The sequence below is a fragment of the Phaethon aethereus genome (assembly GCF_964289735.1).
Source record: "Phaethon aethereus genome assembly, chromosome: 10".
Taxonomy (NCBI): Eukaryota; Metazoa; Chordata; class Aves; order Phaethontiformes; family Phaethontidae; genus Phaethon; species Phaethon aethereus.
This window is the reverse complement of record NC_138586.1, coordinates 1,553,950-1,576,250: the sequence shown is the minus strand read 5'-3', so window position 1 is coordinate 1,576,250 and position 22,301 is coordinate 1,553,950. Positions and strand designations below refer to the sequence as shown.

General features: G+C 48.3%; 1 protein-coding gene across 1 annotated transcript; it reads left to right on the top strand.

Annotated features, from left to right (window-relative positions):
• Positions 1-8,166: 8,166 nt before the first annotated feature.
• LOC309408491 (ras-related GTP-binding protein A) lies at positions 8,167-21,491 on the top strand (the record flags this gene model as incomplete). Its single annotated transcript, XM_082004322.1, has 9 exons — positions 8,167-8,193; positions 10,401-10,500; positions 11,457-11,523; positions 12,527-12,749; positions 14,831-14,926; positions 16,474-16,596; positions 18,738-18,829; positions 19,816-19,931; positions 20,960-21,491. The coding sequence occupies 9 exons, from the start codon at positions 8,167-8,169 to the stop codon at positions 21,055-21,057; spliced, it is 942 nt and encodes a 313-aa protein (XP_081860448.1). The 3' UTR covers positions 21,058-21,491.
• Between the last annotated feature and the right edge of the window lie 810 nt (positions 21,492-22,301).

Here is a 22,301-nt window from a genome sequence, read left to right as displayed (position 1 = left end):
ACGTTGCAAGAAGCATACGTTACTGATGTAAGCCCGTGGTGCCAGGGTAGCATGTGAAGACTAAATCTTGTATTACCTCATTTTGCTGTCTCCCTCTCTTACATAAAAGCATTTAAAACAGATGAAAACATTTAGTGTACTAGGAAGAACCTGCACTGAAAGCAGTAAAGTAGTCAGACCCTATGGAAGAAAGTACCTTGTCATTTACTTGAGCGCTTGATAAGAGTTTTATCAGACAACAGAGCATCACAGACTGCTGCTTTACCCTGGGGAGCAGGAAGTTCTTACTTTTAGACAAAATGTTTTGTCTTAAGGTTTTGGCAGCTCAAGTTGAAGAAGGTGGGTACTGATCAACAATGGCAATTCTGTGGAGTCACTGCATGATGTATTTAAGTGCAGTAGCTGCAGTAATCAAGCCAACGAAACAATACATAGGTGATGAGGCTATTTTAGTCTTTTTCTCATGGTAACAGCACTTAGGCTGTGATCATAGTTAGAGAAGTCCAGATATTTTTGGAGCTGAGCCAAGTCTTCCTAGCTTGTTTCGGGTACTACTGCAAAAGATGATCACAGTACTGGTGTCTTCATGTTTTTGTCTCTGGGCAAACACCACTTACTGCTTAATACGAAAACCAGGCCAGTCTGTCAAGGAAATACTGTAGCTAGATCTCTTTTGGCTATTTACGGCATGTAACAATTGTAAAAGCAAGACTTTGGAAGTCCAAAGAAGTATGACTGCAAATTGTCTCATGAAGTAGCGTTGTTACTTGTGTACAGTCCCTGCGCTGCAATTTTTATAGCTTTAGAGCCTTTGGGATTGTTCAAGTGAAAGTTTTGCCAGTAAAGCTTCCAGCGTTAACAACTTGAGTATATACGGTGTGCAGGATCTGTGTAGCAGGAGGCACTTTATAAATAACGGTAGCTCAGATTAGGTGCTGGCAGCAAGTGAATGCTGGCATTGTGCTGGTAAGTTATAAACTTTCTCGGTTCCAAAATCTGAGACAAGTTTCTCTCCTATAAGAATATCGGGGAATTAGAAGGATTTTTTCAGACTAATTACTTTGTACGTTTTTCCTTGAAAATGTGCTTTAGAAATAGGGGAGGTGTACAGAAGGAAGAGGGTGGGGGAGAAAAAGCATATTTTATTCTACTCCCCCTTAAAAAATGAGAACAGTGATCTAGTAGCAGCAGCTTGTAATAGTGATTATGCAAAAAAATTCCACCAACTGCTAAGCAGCGTAGTACTTTTCAAAACATGAATTTGGCAAAGAGGCTTGCTCATATGCTTGTTCACAGCTAATCACGCCTTTAATTTTTTCTGCTTAGGTGGGACATCCAAGAGTTCAGCAAGAGAAATGAAGAGGGGAAAGGCCTCTAAATTCCCATGGCAAAGGTGGACCTTGGCACATTGTTACAGAATGTAAAGTCACTGTCACAGCTGCTACTGAAATACATTTTGCAGGAATGTAAAATAAATATACCACAGAGTCAGACAAAACTACAGAGCTCTACAATTTCAGGTTCAAGGTCTGACAAGGGTGTTCTGCTAGATGTTTGGAATGAGCAAATCTAAAAAGGAAGTGGGGTGGATGTTTTCTTGACACCTTTCCCAGTCTTAAAAGGAGACATGTAAAACCATTCTTTATGCCTGTGTTGGCTCTTAAAAGCCTTAAGTAATGGGGGAAAAAAATGCTTAAAGTTTAAAAAAAAAAGCTTAAAAGCCTGAAGTTTCCTGGAGCAATTGCTCCCATTCCAACACCATTAAATAATTAAGGGTCATTTTGCCAGAGTGAAAAATGTTGAAGTATTTTGGCTGTAAAATTTCTGCTTTTAAAGTGACACTAATAGTAATTTAGCTTACTTGCCAAGGGAGAAGAATCTCCTAGTAGTCTACCAGCCTCTTACTGTGTATCATTCAGGTTTGTAAAAAAAAAAAAGCCAAAAACCCCATGCACTGGGGTGTATGGCTGACCAGCTGGAAAGCGGTTTTGCGGGGGACCTGGGCAGCCTGGTAGACAACAGCCACGGGCCAAGAATGTGCCCTTCCAGCAAAGGCAGCCAGGAGGCTGCATTCAGAAGTGTTGCCAGCCTGTCCAGGCAGGTGATCAGCACTGGGGACGTGCCTGGAGTGCTGTGTCCAGGTCTGGGCTCCCCAGTGTAAAAAAGACAGGGACAAACCAGTGAGAGTCCAGCGAAGGGCCACTAAGATAATAAGCCATACTAGTGGAGTCTGAGAGCTGGGACTGTTTAGCCTGGAGAAGAGAAAGCTCAGGGAAGAGTCTCGGTGTGTATAAATACCTGATGTTCAGACCAAAGATGGATCCAGACTCTTCAGAGTGGTGCCTAGTAAAAGGAAATGTAGTGGACACAAATTGGAATACAGGAATTGCCACTTAAAAAAAACTCCCCAAATGTAGCCAATGTGATCAAGCACTGCAATGTGGTGCCCAGAAAGGCTGTGGAAAAACCTTGAAGATACTCAAAACCCAACTGGACACAGTCCTGGACAACCTGCTCTAGGTGACCTTGCTGTGAGCAGGATGGGTAGACTAGACAGTCTCGGGGTCCCTTCCAGCCTCGGCAATTCTGCAACAAGCACAGGTACTTGGGGGTTGTCAGTCTTAGAAACTGGTGTTTTCAGCTGTCATTTGCCATCTTTGGAAAACATTTTCAGTTGCTGTGTGGGCACTTTTTATCCAGCATCCAAGAAACTAGAAAGACTAGTTTACTGGCTAAATATTGCATGCACTGCACGTATGTTGAAACGTTCCTTGATTACAAAGGGATTGTTTTTTGCCTCAACTGCCCTAGCTGCTGCATTCACCAATTTAGCAGCAGTGTGCTTTTCTTCCCAGCAACGTTTTTGCTCACATCTTCCCTACAGAGTTCACCCAGCTGAAACTGGCTGCAACAACTGCTTTTAAAGCCATAAGGATATAGACCTTTAGCCTACCAGCGCAGGTTGTCTTTCAGACAATCGATCATCCCTGTCTTTCCTTTCTGCACACTTACATGCTTTGTAGTTGCGCATTCTTTTCTGCAGTTCTCTAGAATGGTTTTCTTTACTTACATTTCCGTTTCCACAAGCAGGTAAGCAAATGCCTTTGCTTCTGGTCTTGTACCACTACAGTAGTGGCTTTGTAAGCAATGTAGATAACAGCCTGTTGTTGCTGGGTGCTCCCAAGAACCCTGTGTCTCTTGAGAAAAGCATTTCTCAAGCAGAAGACAATCTGTTCTTTCAGCTAAGAAGGCAACTGCTCACATTCTTTCAATTGCTATTGCAGGGAATGTGTGGTTACCCTATTCTTCATGATGGGGTCTAGAAAGAACGTTCTCATTGCACGTGACAGTGTGGCGCTTCTGTTCACAGACATTCTTGCCAGGAACTACCTTTCCTTAATTTACAAAAGAAAGGAAACACCTTCCCAAGTCCGTACAGAACACTGCTGTGAGCGTACTTCTGGGGCTGGTGCACCGTGATGAGGAGGCACACAAGAACAGTGAATAGCCAAAGTGTTCCGGGTGTGTCAGGGCAGGAGGAAGAGCTCTAGCACTTCCCTAGAGAGTCCTGGGAGAGTACACTAAATGTTCTTCATAATGTGTTTGTCCAGGTAGGCTGAATATTTTCTGCCTCTTCAAGATATATCACACACAGAGCCCCCTTTGAGAAGTTACCTTTACCGTTTCAAGGTGGTGGAAGAATTTTGATTTTGGGGATTGGGTTGTTTGTCTTGCATTTGAATCATCCTTTTCCACAGTGTTCTTCAGCTGGGGGAGCTGCTTCAGCCTGGCTACAGGCTTCTGGTGCAAAAGGAACAGTAGAGCTACAGCTCCCCCATTGGGGGAGGGCTTCAGGTAGATGCGCCTGTTTGGAGAAAATGTAAATTTCTACCTAGAGAGAAAAAACCCCTACTCCATGCCTGCCCTTTCTGATACTCTCAAATATTCAGAAATCATTCCTCCACAAATTGTAAAGACAGAAGTCAATTCTTGGCAAAGATCACAGATTCTATTTTTGATGTAAGACAGCTTTTTTCCCTTCCTCTGGTTTTGGGTTTGGGTTTTTTTTATGACATCAAGCCTTGATCTAAAAGCTTCAGCTGATGAGAAATAAGCTAGGTAATTTTATCAATTACTTTCAAAAAAGCGCCTGATTTAAATATATAGAATTGTCTAATGTAGGCTTTTAAATTTAACACCGATCCTGCCCGTGAAGATGTCTAAGACAAGAGACTGCAACAGACTGCACCTTTTCTCTTGGTTAACCAGTCTTCTCCTGGTTAAGAGATTTATCTTTTGAGCTGCTGCAAGCATTCTTCCTTCTCAGAACTTCAGGCTGCTCTGCTAGCATTCTCCTCTGGTCTGTTTTTAGTTCTCTGTATCCCGTTTGATGTACGGGTGCTGAATGAGGCATTCCAGGTAGATTTGCTCTTGTCTTCATCTCCATTGTGAGAGATGTGCTGAAGCTGTGGCCAAGATGGTTTCTTTCCTAAGCCCTTTCAGTGTGGCAGTATGCTGCGACCGCTCTCCTGCTGCATGACCCACGCTCTGCCCCAGATGCATTGCGGTACCATCAGGTGGGGAGCTCCAGGTTTTAGTACCCAGGAGCCCAGCCTGATCAACGTGTACATCCCTACCGTTCCTAGACTCAGCTTGCCTCTTCATCTGAAAACCTGACAGCTGATTTTAGAGCTGCTTTTAAATAATTTCAAAAGGCAATGAATATTTTGGACTTTAGAGCAGATCCCGTTACTGATTATCTTTGGGACAGCAATTCTGCTGCTTCGCTTCTTAAGCAGCTACCAACTAGACAATCTTCATTCAGTTCTTGCACAGCATCAGCATGGCAGGTGTTGCTCTTTGAAGAGCATGTGGGAGTAAGACAAATGCATTACAGAAACTGCAGACTTGATGAGGGAACTTCAAATATTGACTACAATTCTGGGGCCATTCTTTGGTTTGTTAACAGTTAGACCCTCTGCCAGCCTTTACAGGGGCACAGAGGGGTTTACACCTGGGTTGTGATCGGGCTACTCAACCTCTGTTGACTTAAATCAAAATTGACACACAACTGATTTTTGCTCTTGCCATCCTGAGCCTACAGAACTATCACATTTGTTCTTGTATAACTAAGACCGGTCATTATTAGTAACACAGGCTACAGATTGACACTCTCCATTTCTTGGTTCTGTGTTTCTTAGCACGAGAAATGCTGTTCCCCATTCATAGACAGAGCTGCATAATGCAGCAATGAATAACATGACAAAATTTGTTAGCGCCCCAAGTCTTTAGTTCTTCATGGTTTAGACATTTAGCTGCTGTTTTCGGTGTTGCTCACTGCTTATTATTGAAGACCAAGAACTCCAGCGAGTCTCTGTAAACCTGTGTGATTCTTATCATTTAAGTAGCATCGAAACACAACAGCAGGAATTTACCGTGTTTACAGGCATTCCCTGGGCAGCTCCCACTATCCTCCACAGTTCTGCGGCCCACGGAGGGGACAGAGAAACTCACTTTACCACAAGACACCCCCTCCCCCCCGGACCCCCACTGCTGGTGCCCAGTAACGACCACCACCACCCCCCCGCCCTGCTGCAGCTGCCCTCCATCCGACACCTGCCCAGCTGAGAGGGTCTGTTGTCACCCAGGGCCCCCGGCCCAGCCCGACGGCGGCCGCACACCCAGCCTGCCGCGACCATCACCTCCAGCCCCGCTGAGGCGGCCGCCCGCCGCGCTTATATAGGGGCGGTGCTCGGCGCGCATGCGCAGAGAGGCACCTCAGCGCGCGGCCGCCTCCTCCCCCTTCAGCGTGTCCCGCCCGCCCCCGCGCTGCGCTGTCAGGGACCCCCGGCAGAGAGCAGTGCCTTCCGCGGCGCGAGAGGCAGCCCCGGGGCGCTGTGCCCCGAGCTCTCGCCAGGCTGGGATTTCCCTAAAACCGAATTGTGCCGGGTGCCAAGGGGCGGGGAGGGGGCGATGTTACGTGAGGTGCCGAGGCTCTGAGGGGGGACAGGTGAGGGGACGGGGCTGTGAGGGGGGACAGGTGAGGTGACGGGGCTGTGAGGGGTATAGCTGAGGTGACGGGGCTGTGAGGGGGGACAGGTGAGGGGACGGGGCTGTGAGGGGGGACAGGTGAGGTGACGGGGCTGTGAGGGGGGACAGGTGAGGGGACGGGGCTGTGAGGGGTATAGCTGAGGTGACGGGGCTCTGAGGGGGGATAGTTGAGGTGACGGGGCTCTGGCTTTGTGGCAGCAGCAGCTCGGGGGCTGTCCGAAGACCTGCAGAAGCCAAGATGTCTGGCGCCCCAGCAGAGAGGTGGCGCCCGGCCCCTCCGAGTCCCACAGCTTCGGGGGCAGGGCCCAGGGGCAGCCCTGCTCCGCCACACGGACCAGAGGCATGCCCTGCCCTCCCTGGGTGAGCGTGGGCCATGTTTGGTGGTGAAGCCTCGTGGGTAGGCGTGCCGTTGCCCACCCCGTAGGCCTTCCATCGGCGTACGTACACGTTAATGAAAAAATTGTTGGACATACCTGGCTCCACTAAGGAATTTAGCTTCATAAATGACTAGCCCTATACACTCATTTATATATATTTAAAATACATGTATGCATGTGTATCTTTAGCAGATTTACGCTGCTAGAGTTGCAGTACAATACTATTTGCCTTGGGCAATAGTCACGGGTGTTTAAAACACGCGAGGGGACACAAGCAGCAATTTCCTTGCCTGTATTAGAGAAAAATGTCATTAACTCAGATCGGTGCTCTGTTGTCCAGTTTACTTGAGTATTTGAAACTAAGCCGGGGCGACGCTTCCCGCAGCTTCGGGAGATCTTCGGGATCGAGAAATTTGGCCGAAGAGGCGCAAAAAGGCGATTCAGAGAGTGGGCAGGGGACTCGGCAGAAAAGGTTAACGGTGCTTCCCATACCGGGAGTCGAACCCGGGCCGCCTGGGTGAAAACCAGGAATCCTAACCGCTAGACCATATGGGAGGCGCTGGTTGTTCTGTTCTCCGCCCGCCTCACAGCGCTGGCTGCCCGCACCTCCTGCCACTGCGGGCGACACGAGGCTCCGGCGGGCGCGGCTCGGCCGCCTCGCAGGCACCGCCGGAGACCCCCCGCCGGCCACCGCCTGCCGCCGCGCACCCCTCCCGCCTCCATAAACCCCCTCCTGGCAGAAAGGGGCCGCCCACACCTAAGATGGCGGCGGATGCTTCGCCGCCGTCCAGCCCCGCCCCCTTCCCGCTTCTCGACCCGCCCGTCTCGCCGTTGGCGGCGCCGCATCACATGACGGGAGGGGGCACCGGCGCGCGGGAGAGGGCGGGGTGAGCGCTCACGTGACCGGCGGCGGCTGCCGAGCGCTGGGTCTCGTGAGCGCCTCTGGGGGGGGGGGGCGGGGGGTCCCGGGCGCTGCGACGGCAGCGGGCGAGACCCCGGCGGGGCGGCGGGCTCACGCGAGGCCGCGGCTTTGAGGCCTACCCCGGAGCGGGGCGGGCGCTCTGTCCCGCTGAGCTCCGCCGCCGCCGGCGGGCACTGCCGAGCCGGCCCGGGAGGCGTCTGTCGCGGCTAGAGGTAGCGGTGGGGAGGAGCGGGGGTGACGGCGGGGCTCGGCGGCCCTGGCTGAGCCGGGGTGGTTAGCGGGGGGGTGAAGCCCACTGTCAGGTCCGGGGGGGCTGGACGGCCGGAGGCACCGGCCCGGGGGCGGTGGTCGCTGCCGAGCCGGCCGTGGGTGTGGGGAGGTGTGACGGCGCGGTCGTGGGTTGCTTTGGTGAGGGCTCCGGGTCATCGCGGGGAGAAGGGGTAGGGGCTGCGGGTGGGGCCAGGCCTGGCTACCATGGGCGAGGAGACCCGAGCCGGGTGGCGGCTGTGCGGGTGTCTCCCGCTGCCTGCCAGCGCTGGCCGCGTTTATCCTGCTGAGGCCTGTTTCGGCCGCGTAATTACGGGAACGTTGTTCATCATGGGCGTGTTGGAGGGTTTTGCTAAAGTTTCTCCATGCTGTCTGGGGCAAAAGCTGTCAAGTGCCCTGGTGAGGTGGAGGTTGGAGGCAGCTACGCCAGTGTGGGAGCGCTTCCCCTTTTGCATGGTACTTCTGTGGGTGGGAATTGGATGTTGAAGTGAAGCCTGTAAGTCAGGAAAGAGCAATGTAAGACGATGGTCTTCTCTCCATAGGTGGGTGATGCCAAGCACAGCCATGAAGAAAAAGGTAAGAACTGAAAGGAGAATCCTTTGCAGTTGGGTTTTCCTTCCCCATCTGCGTTTGCTACTGTCATTCTGTGTTTGCATCTGTACCTCGGTGTGCTCTTTGGCTGTCAGGTGCCTCTTAAGACTCTCAGAGTCAGCAGATGCATCCTCTGCTTAAAGTGCTAGAAATCAAAATCAGGTTTGAGTTTATTCACAGGCACGAGAAGCAGGGCAGGCTTGCCATAGAGCCATCCACGGTAACTGCTGTGTGAGCGTTTCTGGTCCATGTTGCAAACCCCTCTGCTCACTGCGTACCTCCCACAGCTTAAGGGAAGGGGATACGCTCCAGGTCGCTTCATTGGCCCGTGGGGAGATGCATTACAGAAGCTCATGTGGGGAGCCCATAATTCACTGAGGGCTCCTGGGAGGGTGAAACTTAACGCATGGGAAGGAGTAGCACTTTTACTGAGAATCGGAGCACAGGGAGTTTTGGGTGTATTCCAGCAGCAAGCATATTCAAAGCCGTTAAAGCAACTGCGTAGAGAATACATGGCTGTCTTTCTGTGCTGCACCAGGATTGGGTTTCCTGCCTGGCCCTACGTCTGACCCCTTTGAAAGGCTTCCGCTGTCTATAACTTGGCAGTTGGGTTCGCCTGTAGGTTGACTTGTGCTGTGCCTTGGAACCGTATTGAGTTTCTGCATGTACTTTTTCTGCAGGTGGTATGAAATAAGAGATGTTGATGTTCTCTCTGCTCTGTGTGTAGCTCAGGGGAGAAGACAGCGTAGCTTTCTGGGGTTTTGCTCTGGAAAGGCTGGTAGGTGTGACCTGACCAGCTTTCCTCTCTGAGGAAAAGTCCTTGTTACCAAATTGTCCAGGTGTGTGGTCAGCTTCTTTTTGGAAAGGGTGCTTGCCAGCCTGTGAAATGTTGCAGTCGCTCTCAGAAAGGGTAACTTGTGTGAGCAGGATGGTGTGATTCTGCCTCTTCTGTTTTGCCCTGAGATGCTGGCAGCTGTTGCAGTGCAGTCGCAGAGTGAGGTTGGGAGTTGAGTGAGTACCTTCCCAGCTAGCGTTTGGCACTGGTGTGAGCTGGGCAGGCAGACTCAGGCCAGTTGCACTCTCATTAAACCTACCTATCCTTGATGACAGATTTTCAGAGTGGTTGCTGAAGGCTGAATTTGACTTTGTAACTGGAACTTGCCCAACAGCTGTTTTCATGAGCAAATCTGCGTTGGCTGTTACTGTTGGGGTTTTTTAATTTTTATTTTTAGGTTACAACATAGACTCTTGCATGTGTGACTGTCTCCTTTCTTCCCTCCCTGCCCTCAATCATCCACTAGTTTTTGGCTACCGAAGGTTTACCTCTCCTTTAGCCTGATGATCTGCAAACAGGACTGTGGAGTCAAGTGTCTTCCCTACGTGATAGCCTGGTGCGCTTGAACTGGGCTGTCCCATCTGCTTTTAACTTTTTGCTGGTCTTTTGACACTTGAAGCATGAAATGTAACTTGTATTTCACTTCTGTCGGGGAAGAGAAAACAAGTCACATGACGAGAAGGAAAAGAGCGTGATTAGGAGAGAAGTAATGGGTGGAGAATACCAGTGTGGACTGGGCAAGGGATTGTTGCCAGCCTGGTCTTAAAGGCTTGAGATAAAGCTGTCCTTTTGTCTTGGCTAAGTCCTTTGTTGCCGTCGAAAACATCAAGCCTTCACCTGCGGTGCCAGTGCATTTGGAAGGCGTGCAGGTGCAAGGGGCTGGGGACGGCGGCGGCAGCAGCTTCAGGAGCGTCTCCCGCTCTTCCCCACGTGCTGGTTACGAGTCCTCTGCCAACGTGTGTTGGGAAAAGGGGGATCGGTGCACAGGGGCTGTGTGCTGGCTGCTCTTCCTTCTGGCTGGTAGGCAGCTGGTTGGAGGAGCAGGAGTGTGGTGCCTGGAAGGGCAGAGGCTCCCGGGCAGGGGGGCAGGGGCACAGTTCGAGAATGCAAACAAGACGGAAAGGTTTTCATTCTGACTGCGATTCAGTGACCATGGATAGCAAGGAGGTGTAAGGACATCTGTCTCCTGCTTTCCCAAGCATGGTACTCTTGTTTTCCTCTCTCTTCTGATGTGTTCACATCTGGAATATGTTGGTCCTGTGTTTTGGTGGCTTTGGCAGTAAGATTTTAACCCTGCGGGAGCCATGAAGGACTTGGTGCTCTCTGGTAGCTAATTCTTTATTTTTTTTCTTCCCAGGTGCTGCTGATGGGTAAAAGCGGCTCTGGGAAGACCAGCATGAGGTCCATTATCTTTGCAAACTACATCGCCAGGGACACACGGCGCCTGGGTGCCACAAGTAAGACTTCTCTTGTTTGAACTGCAAGTTCTCAGGGCTCAAACCCCCTTCATTAAAGGGGTGAGGCTGTTCCCTCCAGCAATCCCTGCCTTTCCCCTGCTCTGGAGTAGGTGGGTGTTTGTTGGTCCTCCCACCTGCCACACCTCACAGGGAGCTTCACTCCTGAGTTCAGCTGGGGGCAGGTAGGAGGCTGGAGTGAAAGGGAAGGCAGCACTGGGTTCAGTTTTGCTGCTTTATTGTTGAACTTTTATCCTTAATTCTTTTTGATCAGGAAGCAGCTGTTGCTGCAGCTACACCTATTACTGGAGGAGTGTTCAGAGCTTCTGTGTGGTCCTCCATGGTTGGTGAAGCTTTCCTGTTGTTAGCCACTGCACCTGTGGTTTTGGCAGGATTAGGCTTAATTAGTGTCTTCTGCCTTTGTTTTTTTCTCCAAAGCCACTGATCTGAAAAAGCAGTAAGTCATTCCTCTGAAACAGGGGTGTGAATTGTCAGGATCTAACGCTCCTCGCTGGGAAGCACCTGCGAGGACTGAATGTCACAGATTGGTGTACGTTTCCTCTGCCATAAATTTGGCCTGTTCATAAAGTTTACATTCTTTGTATTACCAATTTTTTTTTTTTTTAAAGCTTGCTTAAGGCCTTGCAGAGTGTGCTGGAACTAATGTCATTCTTAAAATATCACAAAGATCCGAAAACATGTTGTTAAAGGGGAACCACCTGCTGTGCTTCTCAGGAGAATAGTGTCCTGGGTAGAGAGTAGGAAGGCTTGAATTACTCTGGGAGCCGTCTTCTTACGTAGTGCCTTCAGCTACAGATGTACGTACAACGATGTTGTTGAGATGGGATTTTACAAATTGTGGGCTGTGTTGCAAAGAGTGGCATTTTTGGCTGCCTGAGGAGGTAACTGATCTGGGTGTGTGGTACAATCGGTAAACTCCTGTTGTCTCTCTTTTTCAGTTGATGTGGAGCACTCCCATGTTAGATTTCTAGGAAACCTGGTATTAAACCTCTGGGACTGCGGAGGGTAGGTACTGTTTATTCTTTTGCTTTTGAAACCATTGGGGGGTTAGCTCTGGGGCTGTTACAAAACAGAGGTCCTCCTGCCCCAGAGGGATAAGTATGCTGCTTGTGAATGAAGGGAATAGAACCGGCATTGTGCATGTACTGTAAAACTGGTGAGACAACTCTGGGAAGAATGGACGCCACATCTTAGGCTTGTGTGTGGAGGTGGGTGGAAGAGGTTGGCACGATTACGCTGTCTCTTGAGTTTTCCCTATATAAAAGGCGCAGTGTGTAGGTCTACCCTTCCCTTGCTGCCTGCTTGCTTCTGCTGGCAAAAAGCCTGAGTCCCTCACCTGGACTTTTTCCTGAGGTGGTGGAATTTCAGAATTGCTCATCACCAGCGTGATCCAAATGGGGTGCGTGCCAAGAAGCGATGCTGAAGGTTGATGGTGATCTTGAGGCTCCTGGAAGCAACTTTTCGAAGAATGCTGTCCCACTGACAGAGCCTCAGCAGAGCTGTCCAACTTGGCTAAGCTTCATCAGCTCTCATGTCCTCATGCGTTGTCTGAGCCATATTGAGCAAAAGTTAAAGGAGATTTAAATCCTGTAATAAGAGGCTATGCTGATGGTTTTGGCTATATTTTAGCTTCTGCTGCTGTGGGGTTTTTTATACGCAACTCTAAAAGCCAGTTCAGGTCCATTCTGGTCCTGTTTGCCCAGGACACTGAGCAGCCAGCTGTGACAGGAGGGAAGCTTCAGCTTCTTGTGAGACTGGTGAGCAGTTGCTCTTCAGGAGCACCCAACTTTGCTTGATTGGAAATGCTTGGAGAGCCTTATGTCATGGGGAGTTTAGCCACCTGTGGGGCTCTTGTCTAGACTCCTGTGGTGGGGTCTGTAGCTCAAAATGCAAACCTTGTCTTTGTAGCAGGGGGTATTTTACATGTAGCGCCTTTCCTGACGATGCTAAGCAAGACCTGGTTGCTCTAATGGGACTCTCCTTGCTTTGTTGCTCTGCTCCTTCTCAGACAGGACACCTTTATGGAGAACTACTTTACCAGTCAGCGGGACAACATCTTCCGCAACGTAGAAGTCCTCATCTATGTCTTTGATGTAGAGAGCCGTGAACTGGAGAAGGACATGCACTACTACCAGTCATGCTTGGAGGCAATTCTTCAGAACTCTCCTGATGCAAAGATCTTTTGTCTAGTGCACAAGATGGACTTGGTGCAGGAGGATCAGCGAGATTTGGTGAGAGGCTGATAGTTGCTGTAGAAATGCTTTCAAATAGAGTGTCTTTTGACTATGTTAACACATTGTGATTTCATACTTCATATCCACCCCCATCAGCACTGTTCCTAGAAGGGTTTCTCAGATGGTAAGAATTGTCAAAGCCCTCTAAGCATTTTCTGCCTTTTCTAAATTGTACATCATCGCTATCTTTTGTACAGAATCTAGTGGAGGACAGAACTAATGATTTTTAGTGACAACTACTCTAAGCCTTTTCTTTTATTGCACTGATTCTAGTACTTTCACCAGACCTTGGCTCCACAAGGGAGGTAGAACCGACAGAAACCCAGCGACCTTAAACTCACTGCTCTCCACTTGGATGGCTTTGAGGATGGTGGTGGTGACAGTGACAGCTGGTTTCTCTTTAGCTGTTGCTTTCAGTCCAGCACAGGCTCTGTTCTAAAGCATTACAAACAAACAAAAAAAGAGTTTAAACTTTCCCATTAACTAGAAGCTGGTTTCTTATCGGTTGATTCTGGTCTCTATCAGTTTGGCCTGCCTGCCCAGAGCTCACTTCTTAATCACTCCTCTGCTCCAAGAGGTACCCTGCAAAGGCTGGGGATCAATGTTTTGGAGATGTTTTGGTGTTTTCTGTTCTTTTCAGAGCTTTTGAAAGGTTGCAGGGAGATTGGAAGATGTTGAGTTCCTACCAACCTTGCTTTTTCAGCTTGGACTGAAAAGCAAGCAACTCCTGATACCAAAAGAAAAATTAGCTTTGTGGGTTAGACAAACACATCCCTGGCTGCTTGGCCACTCCCTGGCTTGCAGCAAGTTTGGAGGCCCCTTTAGGCTTTTGAAGTAAGAAGTCTTAATAAACTCTCTTCTGATTCCTGGTGAGTGTGTGCCTGGGCAGCTGCAAAGGAAGCTATGTGGCTGTAACCACACCCTGCCCTCCCTGCATAGACAGACTTCTTCCACGTAGCAGGTTTGGCTCCAGCTCGCTCATGCTGCCTGAGTGGTGATCCTCCTCTTCCAGTTTTAGTTCTGCCCTCCAGCTTAGTGCAGAAATAGCTCAAAGAGCTTGTTCATAGGGTTGATTCAAGGAGCATTTCCTCACTTCCATCTGCCTTCCCTCCAGACTGAAGGATGGGTCTAAAATCTTCTTGATGCTGTCCTGTCCAGATTTCTTTTGGGACTAGTGGGCAAATTCTGGTTTTACATAGTTGTGCAGACTCTAGTGAGGCCCTGAAGTGAGGGGTAGACAGAAGAGGGGTCTTACTTCAACTATGCTTTCAGGGTGTATCATTGCACACCCATCAAGATCTGTTTTAACATAGCTGCTACTCAGAAGAACATGCAAATACTGGGCCAGAGCACTATCTCTGTAGCTGTTAGTGAAGCCTTTTGTATCCCAGGACCCAAATGGTAAGTGTTGGCCTGGGCACTATTTCATGGGGATTGGTTAATGTTCCTAAAAACAGTATGCTGAGGTGAAGGTGATTGTCCTCTCTTTCCCCTGCAGGGCCATGTTGCTGGCTGTCCTGCTGCTTTTTTATTTTTTTTAGCAGTTCTGTAGGAGCCTGGCACAAGGCTCTCTGGTTTTTGCTGTTCCGCCTGCCCCCCTTTTTCTGTAACCATAACTTCTAAGGGGCAGAGTATGATGTGAGAAGAGAAGACTCTAGAAGTACATGCCTGAGAGCTGCTCATATTGATGAACCTCAAGTGCTTTCTTCCTATCGGGTTCTCAGTGACAGAGCTTTTTGCCTGTGACCAGGGACATAGCAAAATTTAGGTCCTCAGCGACACTCGTGCCTGTCCATGTCCACTTCCATTCCCACTCCACAACACCCCTAGTTATTTCAGCTTTCAGTCCCAGTCAGATCTATTGCAAGACAGCCATGGCCTTGCTTGTGCCTGCTGCTCCTGTGGAAGGGGTTCCTGCCAGCCTGTCCCGGCCAGCATGCTCTGCTCTTGTCTCTTCTCCAGTGCTGTAGGTACCTGAGATTTGTTTGAAAACGCATGCTGTAAATGCAATATGGCAACCACACCAAAGGCAGGGATATTTACACTCAGCTGCTAATCTTTTTTTTTTTATTTCCCAGATTTTTAAAGAGCGTGAGGAAGACTTGAAGCGCCTTTCCCGTCCCTTGGAATGTGTTTGTTTTAGAACTTCCATCTGGGATGAAACACTTTACAAGGTTTGTACAGCTTCCTCTCCGTATGTGGCTTCCCCTCGCTTCCACTTGAAAAACAAGAGCATGAGGACGGCGAGGTTAGTTGCTACAGGTTTATCAGTGACTGGCCCTTTTTAGTTTGCAGCAACTACTTCTGGAGATTAGCTGTTGTAAACAACATCTGAGCATCCTGGGTTTCATTAGAAAAAGTAAAACCCCTCCACACGTTGGAGTCATGGTGTCAGTATGCTTAAACACTTTGCTTGGCTACTTTAGAAAGAGCTTCTGCGCCTTTTAGTCATGCTTATCCAGCATGGAATTGTTTCCTGTGTTTCTCTGCAGCACTGTAGGAGCATTTACCCTTCTGGGAATTTCCTTTGCTTTCAGGAGGGGATGGGTTTTTTTGCTATCAGTCAGTCTTGACTGCAGTGTTAGAAGACTTCCAGGTGTGAGGCTGGTGAGTTTTACCTGGGCTACACTGAGAGCAAATTATAATTGCCAGCTAGTGCTAATAAGCAGCGGTGGTAGTGGCTGGGTTGCTTGTCTGAAGGTGAGGACTTCTTGGCTCTTTCTCTTGGAAGACTTTGGATGACAGATTTCACCATCCTGTCAAATCCATCCGAAGCCGTAAGCAAATTCCCCTGCCTTCAGTGTGTGATGTGTTTGGCTGAGGCTGATGTAGTACTGTATGCCAGACATCGCTCTTCACGAAGCACATACCCAGCTCCCTCTAGAAATCAGCCCTCCGAAGCAGTGGCATACCCTGTATTCCTCAGGCATCCCTAAAGTTCCTCAGTTAGGCTGGTTACTCTGAGCGGCTTATACAGAGGCAGACCTGTGCTATTCTAGACACAGCCCTGCCAGAGCTCTTCAGAGCTCCTGCCCTTGGCTTGGGCTTTTAACTTTGTGTTTGGCAAGTGGGTTGGTAGCAGCCTTTGGTAAATACCAGGTACCTGGTAACTAGGAGATGCAAATATCCACCCTGACTCCCAGCGGGAAGGGTGTGGACAGGCACTGGCACAGACCTGGAGCAGTAGGTAGGCAGTGAGGTGAAGCTGAGCTTAGAGAACCCGAGTCTGAATGAGGACAGATGCCTATGACAGCATCCTCAGTCCCTTCTGGGCTTCTTCCTGACTCATTGGGTTAGATTAGAGCTTTCTGTTTAGATTGGTGACGAGCTGCCAAGTATCCATCTGCATGTTGACCTTGCTCGAGATTAAAAAAAAACCTCTGAAAACTTGAGCGGGTTTATCTGGGAGCAGGAGACAGAAGCTTTGCCAGCTTAACATTAGGATGATTTAAGCCTGTTTAACAGTATTCTAGTTTCTCTCTGACCCATGTGGAGAAGCACTTGACCTGGGTGAAGAGTTTACTCGGGTCTGGGGTACCACTGGTAGTCTCAACTGTAGTAGAGACACCTGGACACGGAGGTGGGAGAACCTTCTCAGTTGTGCCTAGGCTATCAGCACCCAGAACTGCAAATAATCAATTTTTGAGCACATTGCATAACAAGAAGATGAAACAGAGATGTGCTAATGCAGCCCTTATGTTCTGTCCTTCTTTGTTGACAGGCTTGGTCCAGTATAGTCTATCAGCTGATCCCCAATGTCCAGCAGCTGGAAATGAACCTGAGGAACTTTGCTCAGATCATCGAGGCAGATGAAGTGCTCCTGTTTGAGAGAGCCACTTTCCTGGTGAATACAGCAGTTCTGCCCTTCGGGTTCCTCTGCCCAGCCTAGGATGGAGCTCCCTGGATGGAAAGTGCTGTTGTGGCAGTAGCCCAGAGAGAGGTGCCAGATGGCAGGATGTGTTGATCCAGGCCCTGTGATGTTGAAAGTAGCTGATGTGACTCCATGGCTCACAGGGGCCTTCCCAAAATTTCCACTTCTAGCAGTTGAACTGAGGGCTTGAGTGGTATTTCCCTCTTCTGAGCTATGAGAGGGTTTCCTGTCCCCATTCTGTTGTCGGCCGAGGGACGTTTTTGTGAATTCCTTTCTGCACAGGGCAAGAACCTTATTTAGCTTGAAATGAGACTTTTCAGTTCCTCTTGGCCTGGCATTTTAACCAGTCTTGGTTTCTTTAGTGTTTTGTCTGGTGCTCTGCAAACCCGGAGTATGGATAGAGGATCATAAGCGGTTGGCTCTTGAAGTTACTGGCTGCATGGTAACTGTGCTTCCAATCTGTTGTCTCTGCAAGGTAGAATATGTTGGTTAAAACCACCATTGCTGCTTGTCGGTCCATACTCTTGGTTTCTGGATTGGTCTTTTCAGACTTTGCACCAGAATTTTTGCTGACCTGAAGGAATGATTTTGAATTTTTTGAGTGCTTTCCTTGGTGGCCAAATGTCTGATTTTGAAATGACAGAGGGAATGTGGAAAAGGGGCCATTGCTTTTCTCACTTCTTAAACTGTCAGAAGTAAATACCTGCCATTTCTGGCAGAGTTCTGCTTTTTGACCTTTTGTGGATAATAAATAGTTCCACCTTGGTGGTATGTAACAGTACTTTTGTTGTAAGTACTTTTTTTTACTGAAAAATAGTAATCTTTGCTACAGAAATTCTATGCTTATTTTCAGTGTAATAGTGGCTTTTAGAAGACTTTCTTCTCACTTTTTTTCATATATTTAAACTTCCCCCGGTACTCCTTTCTCCTGAAGTGAAATCTTACTCTGAAGTCATATTCAAATCACAGTAACAGAAAAACCTATCTGGAAAGTTAAGGAGCGAACTTGCATACAATGAAGGCTTTGGTATGAATGTAATCCTTCAATCTGGCTAAACCTGTACTTGTATGAATAATTGGGCAGTTTTAAAAAGTAGGAAGTACATGATGATCTTTTTAAGGTGCTCAAGGGAAAAAAAAACCCAAACAAAACCCCAAAACCCTTCTTACAAGCTTGTTAAATGTGACTCCAACTCCGAAGAAAAGAGTTTAACATCCTTGTGCAAGGGTGTTTGACACTTCCAGTAGCAGTTGGTTTCATGATTCTTAAGAGCGTAAAGCACACAGCCATAAGGTTTTTAAAATATTCCTTTTTGGTTTTCTGCGGGAACAAAGATGATGTAACTATTTGATTGTGTGCCATTCCCCTTCAGTAAATGCAGTTCTCAGCCCGACAGCTGATTTGGCTCAAGACTGAGGTCTGCAGGCTACCAGCCTGGTGAAAATGGTCAGGGAGAGGTAACTGGGATCATGCTGCGGAGGTTCCTAACGGCTTGTGATCCTCTGACTCTTTGCAGCCGGGCACCGAGGTCTGCACGTGGCTGCTGGAGCGCTATGTGGGAGGAAGAGGAGGGGAACTGATCTGGGTGCAGGCAGCTTAGCGGAGTCTCGGTCCGACTTAGTGAACTGGTGGTGAGAGAACTCCCTAGGAAACCAGCTGCCTTTTTTCCACTTCTCTTAGGGAAGAACGGCTCGCTTTGGCTTTGAGAGCAGTGCTTGCGCATCCTCCATGTGGCAGAATGGGAAATTTCTCAGGTTCAGTCCTTGAGAATCTGCAGCATGATAGACTTAGGAAGGAAAAGCTATTCCAGCATTTGTCAAGTGTCTGTTTCACCTACCAGAGGTGATGGTCTTGCTTCCCCCCGCTTGCACTTCCTTTTTCTTTGAATCAAGATTTAACTTGCTGCTCAGGCCTCCTGGTGAAACTATTACTGAGTCTTGTTTTACCATGAAAGCACCACAAGTATTGTTGCAAGTCGTTTCCTAGATTCAGTCAGCAAAAGGCGAAGGGAATCCCTGTCCTCGTCACCACCCGTTTGCCATAATTGCTGTCGAGCCTGAGAAACCTGTGCTGAAATAAATTACCAGCTCTGCACTCTCTTTCTGCCTTCCAGGTCATTTCTCACTATCAATGCAAAGAACAACGGGATGTCCACAGATTTGAGAAAATCAGCAACATTATTAAACAATTCAAGCTAAGTTGCAGGTGAGCTGGTTTGATCATTAGGTGGGGAAGATACCTCAGCAGGGTATCTTCAGCTTCATCCAGAAGCACGGGGAGGTCTCCAAGTTAATACTAGCTCTGTGACTCCTCAGCAAGCTGTGATGCCATAGTTAAATTGCACCGTGTTTAAGCACAACTGGATTAATTGTTATCTTTTGTAACTTCCTCATTTGCTGATGGCTGAAAGAGGTTTGTTTTGAAACAACCGTTTTCTTCTAGGCCTCATTCTCCTGGGCAAGGTAGGGAAGTTCCAGGGCTGAACCGATAAGTTAGCGATGGTCAACAGTGCTGCGCAAGGTCAGGTGGAGAGCTTTGCTTCAGACCCTGTACCACAGTGCTGGTTGGGGAGGAGGAGGCTTGCAGAGATGCTGTTTATCAATATTTCGAATGGAAAAGTGGAAAGTTTTGCTTTGGAGTAACTTGGGTTTGAACAGCCTCCAGGTTCCACAGACTGTTGGGAATACCCGCAAGTGTTTGGAGCCTGGATAGGATTGAGTGGCCGCATGGTTTACAGAGCTGTCTCCAGAGATTTCGCTTTATTCCACTGGTTATCGACAGAGTGCTGAACTGTCCCCCTGAATGGCTGAGCTGTTACATCCGTGGGGCAAGTGCTTGGGCATAGCAGGCTCAGACAGTCAGTGGGGTTGTATATCTCGAGCTACCTCCGCCATTCAATGTGCAAATCATTTTATATTGCTCTCATTTAGCCTAAAGCTAAAGAGTTTTTTCTTTAAAAACAAACAAACAAAAAACCAACCAAACTTGTACTCACACTCACACCTGGTGCTGCTTGCCAAGTGGGGACTTGAGTGCTGCTTTGTTACCAACAACCCAAATAATGGGATGTTGGCTATGTGGGTGCAAAAGCTGTTTGAGCCATGTTACAGTAATAGTTCATTTACTCTTTTTTTCTTTTCTTTTCCTTTTTCTTCCCCCGCCTTTTTTTTTTTTCCCCCCTCCCCTCTTAGTAAGCTGGCAGCTTCTTTCCAGAGCATGGAGGTCAGGAACTCTAACTTTGCTGCTTTCATTGACATCTTTACATCAAATACATACGTGATGGTGGTTATGTCAGACCCTTCAATACGTAAGTTGAAGCAAAGATAAGCCTCTGGCCTATTTTTGTTTGCAGGGACAAAAAGCCAAATGAGTCTAGTTTAAACTGTGTTTCTCTTGGAAAACGACAAACACCAGGCAAAGCAGTAAAACTGATTGTAATTAAAAGATAGAGAGGGGATCTACTGTCCTGCTGGCTTGCCCTGTCTGAGCAGAGGGTGGGGGAAGGTGGTTAAAAAGTGACTTACCTGGCAGAAGGCGAGAGACGTGTGCCTTTGAGAGCCGAGCGATTTGTCCCTGCCGAGTGGAGGATTGTAGCAGCGGTGGGGGATCACTATAACAGATGTGACCTGATTTAGTAGGTCATGTCTAATAACCTATTTTGGGCTGTTCTGATCTGGCAGCCCCAGTGGTTTTTGGAGAGGCAACAGAGACGGATCGTATTTGAGTTTTTGCTCTTGCTGCCTGAACGGTCTTGGTGGGCAAGGACTCTAATTATAGTAGCATCTATTTATCTTAAAGAAGAAGTGCAGCCAGCAGTGCCAGCCCTTACAGGCACAGTGTGACTGTTTAACTGTTTACACAACTCCAGTTGAAACTGCTCCTGTTAGGATTTGACGTGCTTAAGAGACGCTGTCCAGGGCAGCCTTGTGGCTCATAGTGTTGATGCTTTCTGTCCGCCTCTTTTCGAATGGTTTACTGAATTAGGGAAAACCTGTGAAAACCCTGTGACTTAATTACCAGCTGTGATACTATTGTGCTTGAGGAGCAGCTAAAGGAGCAGCTGTGGCGACTTGTGCAGCTATCCCCAGGAGCAGGCTGCTTGACTGTAGTTTACTCTTGAGTCTTCCTCGGAGTTGTACTGGGATCGGCAAACAGCCCAGACCGTCCAACGTTAAATTTGGCACAGCTAGGGAGCAGTGGGGTTGAAATAAGAGAGCCTGCCGGTGGGAGCGCTGCTTTTAGGCAGCACTCAACTTCTGAGGACTTGGTTACTCGCATCCCTTTTTAACTTTTTTTTTTTTTTTTTTAATCTCCCCTGTCCCTTTTCCGTCCTAGCTTCTGCGGCCACGCTGATCAACATCCGCAACGCCAGAAAACACTTTGAGAAGCTGGAGAGAGTGGATGGACCAAAGCACAGCCTGCTCATGCGCTGAACGTTGGCCTTGGCACATGGCCTTTGGGGGGAGAAGAAATGAATTGGAACTACTTATTTTTAGGAGAATCTAACAATGTTGATGTCTTTGGGCTTTGAAATGAGTGTGCTGCTTTGTTTTTTCTCCTTTTAACGTTGGACACTAGTCACTCGGAGGATGTCTGGATATACTGTGGACCTTCGAAAGAGACTTCCCTGGCATATGTGGTGTTGGGAAGAAGTAAGGACAGGTGATGTGCACGTGGTCTCGTACTCCTGGCTGTCATAGTGGCACATGGCAGAGCCATCTTCGATGTTTTGCTCCTGGGTGATTATATAAGTCGCAGGAATGGAATATGTACTGTTTTATTGGTTGGTTGCTAGAATACGTTTATAAATTTCTCCTTGTCTTCAGTCATGAAAATAAATTTTTGCTACCAGGGATTTTGGATCCTAGAGCTTTGGAAGGTGGGTTCTCTTTCTTCTAAAACCTAAGGCAGCTTTGGCAAGCAAATACGTAATAGCTGCATCTCTCCTTTCACATTATTGGGGGGGGGTGTTGACCTTCTGAAGGACATTTTAGTTTCATTTAAGATAAATTTTTTTTTTTCCCCATGTGGAGGCAAAATTCACTCAGTGGGTGAAGCAGTCAGGCTGGCCTTGGCCTCTTTACGCTTGCCAAAGCGACGGAAAGAGCTTGTTAAAGCAAAGGGGACAAAGATCCTAATTGACCAAGCAGTTGAGATGGTCCCGCGTGCCTGGTCTTTGTCCTGGTGAGCCAGGAGGGGCTGGCACGGGCACGCAGGAGCCCTGGAACGCATTGTGGGTGGTGTGTGCATGAGCTATATTAGCTATGTTTGCGACAAGCCAGTCGGACAGTGTTTGGCACCAATGTTACTTGACGTTGCTGTCTATTTTTTTCAATGAATTTTTGTGTGCATTTCCATTAAACATAGGAACAACAAAAGCACTGTGAGTTAGGGGAATCTCTGGCTTGCTGGATGGGAGCTGATACTTGTCAGCATCTCTTTTCCTTCCCCCCCCCCCCCTTTACTGCATCAAATTACTATATAAAAAAGGGTGTGGTGACTCTGAGCCTGGCTCTCCGCTTTGTGTTCTCGAAAGCATGCTTTCCACACGCATACTGGGGTGGGGGGGAAACCTGTCGGGATGACTCCGTTATGTGAGAACGGGGAGCTAAAGGGCTCATCTTGGCTGCAGAGCTGAGGATGGGCTCCGCACAAAACCTTCCCTCGATTCTCGATC